This window comes from Miniopterus schreibersii, assembly GCF_964146895.1.
Source record: "Miniopterus schreibersii genome assembly, chromosome: 12".
NCBI lineage: Eukaryota > Metazoa > Chordata > Mammalia > Chiroptera > Miniopteridae > Miniopterus > Miniopterus schreibersii.
This window is the reverse complement of record NC_138112.1, coordinates 44,362,264-44,379,879: the sequence shown is the minus strand read 5'-3', so window position 1 is coordinate 44,379,879 and position 17,616 is coordinate 44,362,264. Positions and strand designations below refer to the sequence as shown.

At 36.1% G+C, this 17,616-nt stretch overlaps 1 protein-coding gene across 2 annotated transcripts in view; it reads right to left on the bottom strand.

Moving 5' to 3' along the window:
- The window catches only part of FAR1 (fatty acyl-CoA reductase 1), a 51,764-nt gene that overhangs the window by 17,126 nt on the left and 17,022 nt on the right, over positions 1 to 17,616 (bottom strand). For both annotated transcript variants that reach the window (XM_081154571.1, XM_081154572.1), the window contains exons 2-4: positions 12,548 to 12,743; positions 7,154 to 7,329; positions 1,464 to 1,643 (exon numbers count right to left, since the gene is read on the bottom strand). In XM_081154571.1, the coding sequence (XP_081010697.1) occupies positions 1,464 to 1,643; positions 7,154 to 7,329; positions 12,548 to 12,736 (545 nt within the window). In that variant the 5' untranslated portion in view covers positions 12,737 to 12,743. The remainder of the gene's footprint in view (positions 1 to 1,463; positions 1,644 to 7,153; positions 7,330 to 12,547; positions 12,744 to 17,616) is intronic.

The window sequence follows — 17,616 nt, the reverse complement described above, 5'->3', positions numbered from 1 at the left end:
GGAAACCTTCTCAGTGGTTTACATGCCTCTGGTGCAATATTTTGGTTGACACTTGTATTCATCATTTAGAAATTAGTGAGGACTGCAATTTCCTACCATCTTCCTCTACCTCGAACATGACTGCCAAGACGTGGGGTCTTAGGGATTTGGCTTTATTCCACTGCTCAGAAAACTTCCATTCCAGCCTCCTCGCTCTTTTATGCGGGAATTATGCCTTCCCACTTACCCCCCTTTTACCCTTCACAGCTTTTCAGCTGCAGTCCAAAAGTACCTGAGCAATGCCTAATATGAAGAAGATCCACCTGTGAGCTGGTTCTGTTGGTAATGTGGAAATTACAAACTCCAGGGGAGCAAAGGGGCTTTTCAATGTCGTTTGCTTTCAAAAACAGGGACTTTCTATTCTCTCTAAGGCCTTGAATTGATGTTTTCCCTCATAAAATAGTCTGATAAACTAATTTTTAAAAAGAAACGCCATTAAGTATGTTGCACTGTGGTTTACAATTACTAATGAGTTCATGCTTTATACAGGTGGCTCAGCTGGTTGGAGGGTTATCTCATACACCAAAAGGCTGTAGGTTCGATTATCAGGCAGGGCACATACCTAGGTTTTGGGTTTGATCCCCAGTCAGGGCACATAAGGGAGGCAACCGATGGATGTTTCTACAACGATGTTTCTCTTTTTCTCTCTCTAACAAATATGTGAAGATATGATGGATCCTGGAAGGTTTTTATAATAATAAAGAAAAGCTTTTTGTTTTTGCTCTGATCCTGTGTTGTTTCACCTAATAAGAGAGCACAGGCTGAATGAAGTAAATGAAATGCTGGTCATGGCATAAGCATACTTCACTTAATCCATATCCAAATATTTCTCATGCAATAGTTGTTGATAGGATCCTAGACCTCAGAAAGATGACAAATAGTAACGCTCAGAGTGTCAATTAAAGGACCATGACTCCTCTGATTCCCTAATAAAGGTACCTCTACAGATATACTTCATTGGTCAAAATAAAAAGAATAATCTTTTAATAAATTAGAAACTTGCTAGTGAATAGGCAGTCATTAGTTCCTATGGGTATCAAGTACTTATTCATTAAGACTGATTCTCTGGAAAACAGAGGCCCTAATATCATGGATCAGTCTGTTCAAAGGCCTTCTTCCAACCACCACACTTGGTCAAAAGTGAAAACTCTACACTGACTTCATCAAGTTATTTAGACATAAATCTATACAATAAAAAAAACATAGATATGCAATAATTTGTTGAATAATGGAGATAAATGTGTTTGTGTACATATACATATATATTATGTGTGTGTATCTATATATGTGTATGTGTGTGTGGGTGTATATATATTTTTATGGAGTAGAGAGAAACAGAAATTGACCAAGAGGTACATATAGATAAACTTGGATCCAAACTTTTAGGATCAGAGCAAATGCATATAAATTTCAAACCAACATACTCTAAAGAATCAATCAGTTTCTTAGGATCCACAGGGGGTGGATAGACTACTTCTTCAATATGCTTTCGGTTGCAGTAAGCATATGCTGTTGACACATGCATGAACACATCCAGATTCTTCATTTGTTGTGCAAGGAGAATAAGCTGTCGTGTAGCAATCACATTTAACTGAACAGCATCTCTGTAAAAGAAAAAGTGACAATAAAAAGTTAGGAAGTTGCCCAGCTGGCGTGGCCCAGCGGTTGAACATCGACCTATGTCCAGGAGATTGAGGTTCGATCCCTGGTCAGGGCACATGCCCACGTTGCAGGCTCGACCCCCAGTGCAGGAGACAGCGGATCAATGACTCTCATCAGTGATGTTTCTATCTCTCTCTCTTCCTCTTCTTTTCTCTCTCTGAAATCAATAAAGACATATTTTTTAAAAAAATTAGGAAGCTATGTCATTTATTTCATCTGCTAAAATAAATCTTATTTCCATTAAAGAGAGACATTTTCTTTACAACTGATCCCTTAGCTCTGATTTTGTGTATTTTATTTCAATATGAAGTACATCCATTCTATCACTCATATTTAAAAAGAAATATTTTCTGATTATAAAATAAATCTCACTAGAATTTTTAAATTGCTCAGAAATAAACATAGATCATTTCTGTGTCTCTGGCTTTTCAGTGTCCATTGTGAAGTCATGTTAGACTTCTTTTGCATCTTGACTATTAAAAGTATATTGTTTCATTATATGGCTGTATCACAAGAAGAAAATATTAGAATTGTTAATTTTATTTTATTTTTTAATATTTTTATTGATTTCAGAGAATCGTTAATTTTAAAATGCTAAAGCAGAGTCACCAATAAAACTCAGAAGCATTAAATTATATTAACATATAACCAAATATGAATGTTTATTTCCTTCTTTGTAGCAATTAGTCCAAGCCTCTTAAGATTAGTTACAAAAGGGGTATTATAATAAAAGTAGTACATATGTTACAAAACATACATGCAAGACCCCAAAGTGACCTATATATTCCCTTCTTAAAATTTATTAGAAATAATTTCACAAATACAAAGTAAATATGAAGGAAAAAAATCAATGAAGCATCATCTATTAACAGTAATAGCCTAGGGAGCCCAAATATTCACTATGAATGATTTAATAAAGTAGGTATTTTATCACAATGAAAGACTATAGCCATTAAAATAATTATGACAACTATAAAACATGGAAAATCTAGATGAATATTGAAAAAATACATACATTATGAAGTGAAGTAAGATTAAGAACAAGACTCTGGAATACGCCCTGGGTTCAATTCCTAGCTTGGGTTACCTATCAGATAGAATAGGTGATCTGGTAAAGTCACTCAAGCACTCAGGCCTCAGTTTTCTCACTTATAAATGGGAACAATAATGGAATCTATCTAATAGGATCTGTATAAAATTAAATGAAATAGATAGCTTGCTAAGTAATAGTATTTAGCAATACTAAATAATGGTATGTAGCATTATTCCTAATGCAGTCCCAAAACAGCCATTCAATAAATATTACTTAAGGTAGTAAGATGATGGATAGTTTTTGCTTTCTATTAAACTTACGTTTACAGCTTGAGGTCTGAGGGGGGGAAAGAGTTGAAATACTCAATACCAGTAATACTGTGGTAAAACTGGCATAGTAATATACTGTAGGTGACACTGATACAACTGATCCAAAAGAGCCTAGGACAAAGTACCAGAAAGTATAGAAATGATAGTTACTAATCTAGTTAACATATTAAAATTAACTTAGAGAAAAACTTGTTCTAACCCAAATTTTTCAAACAAAAAGAAATTAAAATTCCCTAAATTTGCTATACTAAGTGAACATTACATAAATTGTTATATCAACATGATGGAATATCATCACATCATGAAAATTATAACAAAGAAAAAATTAGAAATATGGAAATTGTTTCTATAAGTAAAGTAGAAATTCTATGTTTACATTTTATGTAAAACAATATATGTTCAATGACAGACCACAATAATTTTTCTTTAAACATAAAGTTTTGAGTACTTTCCAAAATTCTTACACTTTCAGTATTTAAGAAAAAAATCCAGCCACTCTTTTAAGGGGCCAGGATTGCCACAGAATCTGGTCCACTGGTCTGTAAAGCAGTGCTTTGATGTCTATCACATTTACAAAACAATGTTTGGAAGAGGTATACAGAGAATATTCTGTTACAGGTTCCTAAGGACAGGACAACAAGTTCTGGGTCACCAGGAATAAGAAATAATTCATGAAAGGAAAAACTCCTGTGCTTTATTTTTTTTTCTCTTAACTTAATAGTATGCAGGAGCCTAAGAAACATACTAGAAGTTAATTTTTTTAAAACGAAGTAACTGGATTGGGGTCTTACAATCATGAGTGTATCTTTTTTCTTCCTTATCTCAACTGAGGGGGAAATGTGTTCAAATGGAAATCTGGCAGCAAAGACATTTCACAGAGAGGATACTATCCGCTAGACTGTAAGGCAATGTGCTATCTTCTTTTGCATTTGCAAAACAATAGGGGTAAGGACAGTAACGTTTTTTGGGAGCAGAACACAAAGGATATTCTGTTACGGGATCCTGAGGATGGTGACAGAGTTTCTGGGTCACTGAAAACAAGAAATAACTAGAGAGGAAACACTCTTGTGCCTTTCTACCCCTTCCCGCCCTTCTGTACCTGAGAGCTCAAACCTAAAGGCATTTTGTGCCAACATAAGTAACTCTTAGTATCGTTGCCAGGCTAGTAACCTCACTCTATTTTACCACCATCCAATTTCTACTCCACTGAAATTCAGGCTAAGACCCTGACATGTTAGATGAGAAAGTATTTAATACTAAACAAAAATAATGTTCTCATTATGTTTTGGTTATCTAGAGTCATAAATGCATACTAAATAATAGTGGCTTTGGGGTAGGGGTGGGGGAAATTAACAAATCTTTGTAATTATGATCCATCATTAATACAGACATAGAAACAAACCACTTTAAAAAAAAGAAAAGAAAACCTGAGCTGTCAGTAAATGTTCTTGTTCACCTGTCTTCTACAGACATGCTGGGTTGTTCAAAATCTATGTTGATACTTCTAAGACTTTAAACCAGAGATCTCATACTTGGCATGACAGACACCTGAGTTTATTAAAAATGCAGATTGCTGGACCTCAACCTCAGACACTTTTTAATGTCTGAAGTGAAGACTCTGAAACTGCATTTTAAGTAAGTTCCCCTAGTCATTCTGATCTCTCATTCCCCTCTTCCCCACCTCTGAGAAAATACTATCTAGATGAGACCTCATCAATATTGCTGATTTTTAAAAACTTAATAAAGCTATAAACACAGATGTCTAAGAACCAATTAATCAATCTTAGGGTAGGGGACCCAGACACCTGTAATTTAAATCACATCCAATGCTCTTGCTAAAAATGAGTAGTCTCTGGGTATCATCCCAAAACTAAAGGATCTAAATTTGGCATGCACAGTCCAAGACTGTGCCTTTTTAATACATCTTCCAATTCTTAAGATTCAGAATACATTCTAAAGTTTGAGAATCAATGCCCTTAAATGCAACAGTTTCTAGATCTTTTCTAACCACCAATCTTTACTTGCACTTCTTTCTTAACACCTACTCACAGTCACTAATGTATACTTTTCAGAAACTCCTTATTTTCTATCCTATATTATGGTTATTTAAGCATATTCCTACTCCTCTATTAGACTGTATGGACTTAGCAAATAGGATCTGTGGGCAATTTCTCTTGGTTTTTCCCAAAATAATGAGCACAATGTGCCATTTTTTATTTGTGGGTTAACTTAAAAAGTAGTTATAAAGAGTAACTGTTTTGTGAGTAGTTATTATATGCCAACCCACAGTATTTTAGAATGTCTGGCCCAAATCTAATGTAGTATCACCATTAAATGTGCTTCACAGAAAACAATAATTTTAATGATGAGGCTTTGGTCTGCAAACCTGCATGCCTTGACCAGGAAGAACAATAAATTTTCTTGTTCACCTATCTACCACCCCCTCTATGGTATCTCTAGTACAGAAGAAAGGATAATAATGAAAAGATTTCTCTTTCATTAATGGTAGCCTTGCTTACCCCAGGGGAACAGAGAGAGAGAGAAGGCACCCTGAAAGCACTGTACTTTGATGAGTTTCACCCTAATTACTGTTGCCTGTTCCAAGGACTATACATACCACAATTACCTACATCTATATACTTTTTTCTTGAAAACAGTTTCTTAAGGCTGTGTGAACTCTTTCTTTTGGTTATGAAAAAAGTAATAAAATATAATAAAAGCTAGAACTGTGGAGGAAAAATATCCGTTAGATTGACTATTTCATACTAAAAACCTACCTGTAATTGCACTATTCAAATATAATTGGCAAATATCTAAAGACATGTCTATAAATACACATATATACATTTTATGAAAATGTGATTATACAATAGTTCTAACAAGATTCTTTTGTCACTTTTCAATCATGAATACCTAATAGCTGCATAAAAAGAAATAAAAAGTAAATAATTGGTTATTATTACCCAGTAATAAAGTCAAGATTAGAATTAAGGTATGTAATTCCAAAGCTCATCAGCTTTCTATTACACAGTGCTGCTTCAACTTCCTCAAGTATAAACTAGATTTGCCCATACTACTACAGTGGGTAATGTTAGCATGGAATAAAATATTGGATGAGAAAATACCCTAAAAACGATAAAAGACTATTACATGAATATAAGGGACTATTTATAGTGCCCTCACCTAGAATATAGGCAAAACACATTGTGATGCTTTGGCACTGAACTCTCACATTATAGAATGTCGATTAAGGTTTACACTTTCATATTGAAGGCAATATGGGGAATAATCTCAATTTAATTAATCAGAATTTAATTTAAAAGCATTTTAAGAAAAGGGCCTTCATGTAATTGTGAAACCTAAAGAAGTCTGTACCAATTTAACTGGCATAGACAGTACAATTAGATTAACATTATAAAATTGTATTTTGAACATACCATCAAAAAGAATGCTCTGAATTAAATGCCATTATTTGAAATGCATATTTGTTCATTTTTTAAAATAGCGAACATCAGAATGGTTTTTTTTCTTGAAAGAGGCATCTTGAATTAAGTCCAAATTATTTTTTAAATTAAAATTATATCCAGTGTACCTTGCCCCTAACACAGCTAACAAAGTTTTAAAACAAAAACAAGGTATGACTTAAATTTGTAAGCTGCTTTATCTTCCTCTGCAAATCTGAGCTGGTTTTAAATTTTCAGATGGATATATGTGAGTAGAAAAATAAAGCTGCTGAGTTATAGGCTTCTCAAAGGATGGAGATAAGAAGAAACAGACACTATTGGTTGTTAAGGCTAACACTCCTACCCAAGGTGAATTTTCCTTTCTTCTACTCTCTAACTCCTATTTCTTGGCTTTCCCCTGTCCCATATTAACATGCATGGCAACTTCTACTAAATATACACTAGCTATCCAATGTTTTTAAACTGATAACAAGAAAAAGGAAATTCTTTTCACACTGTGTAGGACATTGAAAGCTACAAGCAACTGTTTCAAATCACTTTCAAAACAACTTGACTGAAAAGTAGAATTCAAATTAGATCTTTTAACCATGTTGAAGTTCAAATATCAGAAAAATATCTTTACTTACCTTAAATTTTCATTAAACCTGACTGTCGCTGCACAGTGAAATATAATATTGGTAGAATCTATGATGACCTCTTTATCTTCTTCACTAAGAGCCAGCTTAGGCTGGGTAAGTTCACTGTTGATTGCTATAATTTTCTCCCTAAAATCTGGATTTTCATCTCTCAATCTGTCAAAGAGCTATTAAAGGGGGGAAAAAATAGTTTAGGGCAGCATTTTTCAACTTTTAAAACCCATGATCATCTCCCTCTTCCCCACGGCGGATCACTATTTTTAAAACTTCGACTATGCAAATCCTAAGGTTGCTATTCTTAACTGTTATCATTCCATAGAGAAAACACCTTATGAGGCCCACAGTATTATCTTCATTTCACAGGTGAGGAACCTGAGGAATCGGGGAGGTTAAGTAACTTGCCCAAGATACAGAGCTGGTAGTTTGCAGTTAAATTTGAACTGTCCATGCCTTTGTTGATTAGATGATATTATCCCTCAGAATAGACTTAAGCAGAACAAATATCAGCACAATGTTTAAAATGGCCATTCAGATTTCTAAAATCCAGACTTTAATTTACAAGGAAAAACTAGATAAGTAAACAGACGATTAAAATATAGTGTTATAAGTAATAAAATAGGGGTAATATTACAGTGCTATGGGCTGCACAGGAAGAAACAACTAACTCAGCTTGAGAAAGACCTGAGATTATAAAGTAGAAGAAAAGTGTTCCAGGCCGAGGAGCAGTGTGTGTAACCATTAGAAATGAAAGAGGATTGATATATTTGAGACATTAAAAATAACTCAGCAAGGCCTGGCCAATGACTGGGTGTGAGGGTTAAGGAATATAAAGTCCATGAGGACAGGGGTCGCATCTGTTTGCTCAGTATGTGGGCCCTAAATATAAACAGCAGAGTGCTGGGTGAGACAGACATGATAACCATTTGTTAGGGAAATAAGTTCAGTAGGTAGAAAACACTGGAAGTGAAAGTAGTACAGTTACAAAGATACAAGTTTGCAAAGGTTTTTCAAAAACTGTTTTGTGACTGTTGAGTATAAAGTGCCTATGTGACCCCAGAAGACAGGTCTAGTGGCGGTCACTGGCTCTGCGGGTATGGAGTTCAGAGAAGGGAGCGCCAGACTGACACAGATTTTACCAACCACACCCCGGTAACAGCAGTGCTGGGTAACCACGGTCCAGGCCACATGAAGCTTTTTCCAAATCTAATTTGAAGCACAGCTATTCATCTAACATAAAACAGACAGTGCCGAGTAATCACCTAACTGGACCTAGTAAGAAGAGATCAAGCCTAGAACCAAACTTTGAAGAGTATCAATATTTAAGGGGCAAGCAGAGAAAAAGAACCTGAGGAGTGACCAAAAAAGTACTTAACACCTTGAATACATACTTTTTTATTTCACATTTTTTCATTCTCTCAGATTGCTAATAATCTTTAATTCCCTTTCATATGATATATCTCCAACCAAGACATGACCATGCTGCTTCACAAGTTACATCACAAACACGATACTCTTCCCTCCTCTAGCCACCATCTCTATTCAATACTCCTTTCCCCCACTGGTACCCCAATTAGTTCCTACTTTATTACATTCACTAATGAATGCCCTCTTTAATATACTTTACTCCCCCTTCCAGAATTTATTTCATGGTCAACTATTTTAATTTAGTGGAGTTTCTTTTCCCAGAGACATTCCTATAAATTAGCGGTTCTCAACTTGGTGCCATTTTTGCCTCCAGGGAACATTTGCTGATGTCTGTAGACATTTTTGGTTGTCACAACTGGGAGGGTGAGGGAAGGAAGCAGCTGGCATCTAGTGGGTAGAAGCCAGGAATGCTGCCGTCATCCTACGATGCACAGGACAGCTTCCCATAACAAAGAATTATCTGGCCCAAAATGTTAATTGTGCTGAAATCGAGAAACTCTACTATAACACAATGTCCCATTATGGTGTATGCTTTTTGCCTATGTTCTTTACATCTGCTTGAAAATCACTGTAGGCTTACCTATAAGTTTCTTACTAACTTTAAGTGTACATTCACTGCTACCTGCCATAAAAACTACTCATTTACTGACTCGCCAGTAACGCTATACATAATGGAGCATGAGTGGCCCTAGGATTAAGTGGCAGGATGTGTGAGACGGGAATTAAACATATAAGAAAAATGTATAATTTGTGGAGTATTCTAGTGAAATATTTTAGACAAATATTTGGGGAAAATGCATTTTTATGTTGAAAATAATGTCCATATGTTTAGGCTAAGCCAAAAAAGTTCAATGAAATTTTGGCCTTCAAGTAGAAGATACTCTTTTTCTTAACAAATTAGACTTACTGTGGAGGGAAAGTTTTAGAAGCACTGCCCTGGAGACCCCAAAGGGGAGCCCCAAATCTTTCATATTATACTCAGGCCCTTAATTTCAACTTCTACACTCTCTCTTCCTTCCCTCCTCCCTCTTAAAAACTCTCTAGACTATAGGCACCGTTAAGGCAGAGACTGTCTTATTTATCCTTGAATTCAACCCCCTGCATCAAGTCAAGTGCCTAGCACTAAGTAGGCACAATAAATGTTTTCTGATAAATAAATAAAATGAATATGAATAAATACTATAATTGAAATTCCTTTTGGGGATATGCCTACAGCATCAAATTCCTTATGTGTCCCAAATTTGAGCTCATAGAATTCTTATAACTTTTGCTTCTGACCCTAACTTCATTCTCTGAATCCTTACTGCCAAGCTTAGGTTCAAATCAATTCTGGGTGTCTGTAAAAGTTAACTCTTTCCTTAAAGTATGAACATTTGCCCCTATTAGGTATATCAATAAGAATGTACCAGCAGGCTGTCCTCAAATGATCTAAGCAACACTGTACACTCTTACTCAGCAGCAGTTCTCAAGTGTGGTCTAAGGATCCTAGAAGTCACCAAGACTATTTTAGATAGTTCACAAGGTCAAAACTATTTTCATACTAACAGTAAGACATTATTTGCATTTTTCACTTTCAATCTCTCACAAGGATAGAGAGGAATTTTCCAAAGGCTACATGTGTGATGACATCATCACTTTGATGGCTAATGGAATATGTGCTTGTATATTCTTTACTTTACAAATTTGTTTTACTTTCTAATATGATAAATATCAGTAAGATAATGAAGCAAAACTTCACAAAACAAAACCTCTTTGAAGTCCCCAATAATTTTTAAGAGGATAAAGTGGTCTGAAAATGTAAAGCCTGAGAATCACACTGCCTTTAATGAACAGAATCTTTCAACCTATTTGGCAGATATGAAAAAGTATAGCCACAAGGTAATGATATAAATCTGCATTACACTGCAGTCAATCTATCAACTCAAATAATTTTCTCATGAATTTGAGCTCAGTCCATCTTCTCACTTCTTGGGGGAAAAACTGAAAATGAACTTTGTACCTATCATACTTTAAATGATGGCAAATACTTCAAACACAGTTATTTTGTTTATGTTGATAAATGAAATATTAACTCCCATCTTACTTTTAAAAGTAAGTACCTAGAAACTTCATGTGATAATTCTTTGAGTTTAAAGTTAATATCAGCTACACTTTTCTCATGTGTAAGTATAGGTATTTGTCTGAAGTGCTCTTCCTCGAGTCAAACAAGCAAAACTTTTAAGTAATAATAAACTAACAATTTTATTCTATTTAGGAGGCAGAAAGATCACCTAGAGAGAGGAGGAGCGTTGGTAGGGAATACCCTAGCACTTAATATTCACTTTACACGCTTTATACAGAGCCCAGTAAAATAAAAATCACAGCTTGCCCTGATGTTCTTTCCACCGATTGAGCAGTTCCCATCTCAGAGCCTTTGCTCTTGCCATTTCCTCTGCCTGGAACACTCTTCCTCCACATTCCCACATGGATTCTTCCTCATTCACTCAGGACTTTGCCCAAATGTCACCTCAGAGAACTTTTCTGACCATTGGACCTAAAGTAGCACCTCCATCACTCTAAAAACGATTTCTCCCATTGTACAGCAAAGCCTTCCATCATCTTTCCCTTACTTTCTTATCTATTGGGGAAGAAATGTTATGAAGTGGAAAAATAATAGGGATTTGTTATCAAGTCACCTGTGTTATCTCCACCATCAATCAGCTACATAACCTCAGATAATATTATAAACTCTTGAGACTCATTGTCCATATTTGTAAAATGGGATCTAGCAACATCCGCCCCTACCTGAGCATAAGCTCTGGGTCGACTGCCAGAATTACACATTGGCTCAAACACTCACTAACTATATGATCTTATAAATGGGAATAACACCAGACTTACCTTAAAGAGTTATTGTGATAAACACATGTGACATGCTTTGTACACAATTCCTGGCACAAGGTAAGTACTCAACAAATGTCAGTTACTATTAACTAGCTACTTAATGGATTTCTCATAAAGATCAAAACCGACTGGAAAACAAATCATGTCTAATAAATTTTTTATTTATTAACTCTAGAGAGTTGTAAGTCTATAATTAATCATTGTATCTTTTTACACTTTTCAGCAATCTTTAACTCAGAGTGATTCAGAGGTTTCTGGTTTTGTTTTTGTTTTTCAAATGTAAGTCATTAAAGGTTAAAAGGTACCACTACCACATACCTACCCAATAACTAAAAAATTACATAGCTAACTACACTAAACTTACTATGAATGAATGTCAGATAAATTCATTCATTTTGAGAGTATTCAAAAGCTTATGACTGTGAAATAATTTTACTCCAGCTCATTTCCATTTTTTCTTAGCAATTCAGGGGTAGGCAAAAGTAGGCTTATAGCTGTTTGTATGAAAAACAATACAATAATTAATTAATAATACAAGAATAAACTGTTTCACATACTCACAACTGTAAACCTACTTTTGCCTGCCCTGTATTTTTCTAAAGGTTCAAAATGTATGACATATTCTTGTATTCTATTTGACCCTTCTGTCATGTTCTTATTTGTCAAATAGGAGTATGTGACTTTGCTTCCCTTTAATACTGTTGTGGGGAGCAATCAGTGCTTACAAATTTTTAAGTGGTATCAAAGTATATTGTCTCACGGCATAGGAGGTCGTTAGAAACTACCTCTTAATTATGATGATATTCTGAAGTCTACTTAAAATACCTAGTAGTCACAAATAACCTGCTCAAATTTTCTAAAAACACATTAAATACCTACCATAAAAGTAATTTAGAACTTGTTATACAATTTTACCCATCATAGAGAAAAGCTTTTTTCTCCTACTGATCACAAGTCATATCCAGTTTACTGCCATTCTGTAGGGTATTTTTTACTAAATTTTTTCAGAATACTGAAGAAATATATACACAACCACCACTTTTTCCTCTCCTCCAAATTATTATTTTCCACACTTACCTTGCCACTGATGACTTCTTCTACTCGCTCTTGGGGTGTCTGTCCAGCTTTCTGCCTCACCAAAACATACACTAAATTCACCTTAGGACAAGACCTCAGCAACTTTTCCAGAAGCACCTTCCCTAGGAAACCAGTAGCTCCAGTGAGGAGAACATTCTTGCCTTCATAGTATTCTGGTATTGAAACCATTCTGATCCTAAGGAAAACACAACAAGTAGGCATTAATTCAAAGATGTATGTTCATTCTTATGTACTAAAATCTCTTGGCATTCAAATAAGTATTTTAAAAGACAGGCAAAAAATCAAAGTTGAATGTTAACAAAAGAAGACTAACTTCTGGTTCACTGTAGTAAGGTAGAAGAAAATAAGGAACTGCAACTACGGCTTCTAATCCCTGTGTTTTCCCCCGATCACCTCAGACAAGTCACTCACCTTTTCTGGGCCTGGGTTTGTTTAGTATAGTTTGTAATAAATGGCTTGTAAAAAGTCCTTCCAGCAATAAGAACTCAACTCTTCATTTAAACCTCAGTTAAACCCTAAACACGAATGAATGGTGTCTGTCTCCAAAAGGATTTATAACACCAAATAGAGGTCAGCAGCAAGACTCAATTGCCTGGCTTGTGTAACGTGGCAAGGTGTCACATTCACCTATCATTACCAGTTGAAACAAGAAGAGGTAACACCAAGTCCTTTCTCTGACATGTCTATAGTGACAATGTATTCAAAAGGTGCTTCAATCTCCCTTTTTAAAAAGCTATACTAGAAATACATGGCCTGACTTCTCCTCCTTATCCAAATTCCACTGAACCAGCAGGAAAGACAGTATGCTAAGAGAGTGAAGAAACAAAAGAACCATGATAAATGGAAAAAAACAAGATGCAGAAGGATTCATGCGGTATGTCACTATGCAAAGCTCAAACACATTCAAAACAATGCTCTTTATTGTTTAGAAATACACACAATATTAATAGATGCACGAGGGGGCTGCGATACAATCAGAGAAAAGCATAAGGAGTTTCGATTGCACTTATTTTTTATTTAAGCTGTGGAGTAGATACATGTGTTTTGTGTCCAAACTTTTCATAACTGTAAGAAGAATTCATGATAATCTGAAAATAAGAAATAGACCCAACAATAAGCAGGAAGGAAGGAAGAAAGGGACGGATGGGAAAGGAAGGACAAGGGGAAGGGAAGGGAAGGGAAGGGAAGGGGAAAAAAGGAGGGGAAGAAATTCTAAAAGAAACAGATGAGATTGATTGGCCAAAGAAGCCACAGCATAGGAAATAACAAACTGAGCAAAACAAGCATAGGCAAGGACTATAAGGAAACAAGAGCTGCCCCAGCCCCCTAAACAGAAAACACCAAACTCAGGAAAAGAAGCTGAATTAAGGGAAATCAATGTAATTAAACGATTGCTCACAGAACAGCAGAGCCACTCACGACAGTCTTACTTCCTGTATAAACTTTGGTTCCCCAGGCTTAGTATCCAGATCTCGGAGAAGAGCATCCAGCATGGGGGTGCTAGGGATAAAAGAGAAGTAGGGCTGAGCCTGAGGCTGTGCCAAACATCCACAAATGGAGGTGGGAGAAGAGGGGGATCAGGAGAAAGGAAACAAAAACAACCTAAAGAAAAGTCTTCATAGCACTGGAGCCCCAGAATAAGTTTTAGGTCTCCAACCTAACTGGCTGCTTCTGGCCCTTAAAGCAAACTCCCGCAGAGCTCTCAATCAGTAATCCCATTTGGAGAAAAGTTCTTTTAGAAAAACAGACCTCAAAACACTGAGAGGAAGCCAATGTCAGCTACCAAAACCAACCATCTTAGTCCTCTGTAAACATAAATAGATAACCAAAGATCACCAGATATCTATAAAGTACTTACAAAATAAGAGGGACCAAAACAAAAAGCAATAGAATCAACCACAAAGGAAACTAAGGTAGTGAAAAATTTAAAGAGAGTTTAAATTCTAATAAATATCCTCCAAACCACTCACAGAATATTGCATCCATAAGATAACAAACTACTATGAAAAAGGAACAAAAAATAAGATAGCACTTGGAAATCAGAAATTCAGATACACAAAGAAAATCCAATAAATACACAAACTATCAGAATTATCAAGTGAATTTTAAGGTCACTAGATACAAGGTACATAGAAAAAAAACATATTCCTGTACACCAAAAACACACAGAAAATTAAGTCAAAAAACAAACAACTATATAGACAATAGTACCATTCAAAACACCAAGAAATTATGGAAAATAGAAAGTATTGATGAGGAGGTAGAAAAATTGGAACCCGTGGACATTGCTAGTGGGAATGTAAAATGGTTCCACTGCTGTGGGAGTTTGGTGGCTTCTCAAAAAGTTAAACACAATTATCATATGGCCCCGCAATTTTACTCCTAGGCTTATACCCCAGAAGAACTGCAAACAAGTACCCAAACAAGAACATGTGCGTGAATGTTTGTTTACAGCAGCACTGTTCACAAGAGACATTTATCTTGGTAGTGAGCTTACTTACCTGTTTGGTTCTATAGTCCCCTCATCTCTAGAATATAGACAGCATACCCACTGCCCCCTCACTTTATAGCATTTGTGTGAGGGTAAATGTAATAAAACACAAAAGACTGGGCACATAATTACACCCCTCTACATCTTTGGCAGTGATTCTCAGTATGATCCCTTGGTAATCAGTCTAATCCATAATATTTCAGTCTGAAAATCTTTAATGGTCCTTTTTTTTCTGGAGTCATTTACTTATGATCATTATTTTTTGACTAGGAAAAAAAATTTTATTACCAAAGTAAGACTAATAGTTATTTTATCTCTGGATATATATTGGTATATTCACATGCACAGATACCCATTTTTTAATTTTGGGAAAGAAATTAATGATTTTAGTAGAAACAGGCTTAAATCAAACTTTTGAGGGCTTAATGCAACAAATGATGAGCAATCCCTTCTAACTAGCTGAAAGAAGGGTTAAGAAGCCTTCGAATGCTTTCTAAGGTAGGAAATCACGCTATAGTCTCAGCACAGCTTTATTAAGAGCAATATACCCAGGTAATCCCTCTACCCTGGATGGTGGTATAGATCTAGAGCTCTCCTAAAACTACTAGTACAACGGAAATGGGTGCAGTCACTTTGGAAATCTGTTAGGTGATATTTACTGAGGCACACCAAAAGATGTGAAGAACAGGAAATTCATAGAGGTATTATTTGTAACATCCTAAAAGTGGAAAAATTTCAAATATCCATCAAAGGTAAAATGGATAAATAATGGCATATTCTATCAGGAAAATTCTTAAATTTTAGCCAAAGAACCCAGATGCAAAGACACATTTAGTGTGATTCCATTTACATAAATTTCAAATATAAGCAAATTAATCTAGATGTCAGAAATTACAATCAATAGTGGTTACCTCTGGGGAGGAAGGGTGGACCACTAAGTGGGTCTTCTGTGTTCTAATATTTTCTACTTCTTGACCTGTCTCTGATTACACGAGTGAATTCACTTTATGATTATTCCCTGATTAAGCTGTACTTGCAAACTTCTCTGTATTAGACTTCAAAGGAAGTTTCTTTTTAAGATGCTCTTTCCAACATCATTAAAAGGTGTTTTGTTTTTTTAATGACCTTCCTAGAACTCACCATCAGTTTTAAATAATTCTAGAAGAGCCATCTCCAAATTTAAGACCCACAGTTGATTTAAGGCAGGTTGCTAAGAACCAAACTTTGAGAAACACTGCCTAAACCATTTTCAAGGTAAAATGGAATAACAAAACAGGATTAAAAAGTCTTTTGACCTAACCATGAGAATCTAGTACCTGTCCAGCTCAGGTAATAAAGAGCTTCTACCTGAAGACCCCACCCAGTCATTGCACTGAGAAAAGACCTGGCAGAGCTTTACAAGGCCCGACTTCACCAGTAATGTAGGAGGTACATAGCAGCCCATTGCCTTAAATCTGAAATCTGTTACGCAGCAGAGGAGCCTGAGGCATGTACCTGAGAAGCTTCAGATTATTCCCTATTCTCACAGTGTGAGTCTAGACCAGAAGCTGCAAACTACTGACCCGAGACAAATCTCTCCTATTCCATTTTAATAAGTGAAATTCTATTAGAACACAGGCACACACAGCCTTGGGATTATCCACAGTTGCTTTCTGTATTATTGTCATTTATAATAAAAAATACATATTTGGTCTTCATCCCCATTCCTGGCTCACAGCCCCTAAAATCCTTGGAATTTCCTAAGGAGGAACGCAAACAAAACAGGTGTTTCCTGTTATGTTAATGAGGTGACTTCTGGACCCCATCCAAGGGTGGAGGCTGGTTGCTTTAGGAGCCAACCCTGTGGTCAGAGGATTGGAACTCTTAGCCCCACCCCCTAAAATCCTGGGAGGAGAGAGGGGCTTGAGGTTGGCCAATAACTTAGTCAATCATGACTATGTAAAGAAGCCTCCATAAGAACCCAAAAGGACAGCTCATGGGCCCCTTTTGGAGAGCTTCTACAATGGGGAACTAAAACTCTTCCATGTGCCACTGTACTGGGCGTCAAGCTACACAAGAGCAGAAACTCCTTTGTTGGGGGCCACACCCTATGTATCTCTTCATCTGGCTGTTGATTTGTATCCGTTAATATCCTTTGTAATAAATCGGTAAACTAGTGAGTAAATGAGTTTTCTTGAGTTCTGTAAGTCTTCTAGCAAATTAATTGAAAGCAAGGAGAGGGTTGTGGGAACCTCTGACTTGTGGCCATACTGTGACAAGAACAGGTAACAACCTGGACTTATAACTTCCATCTTGAGTTGAAGGGGTCATTGGAACATCAAATTTGTAGCCAGTAGATCAGAAGTACAGGTAACAAACTGGGCTTGTGATGGGCATCTGATGTGGAGAGTGGTCTTATGGGACTGAGCCCTTTATCTGGGCAGTCTGAAGCTATCTCCAGGTAGATAGTGTCAGAATTGAGTTGACTTCTCAGACACCCTGCTACTGTCCGAGTATTGCTTGTTGGTGTGGGGAGCCTCCTACATATACTTTGGAATTGGGTCTAGGAACCCTTTTC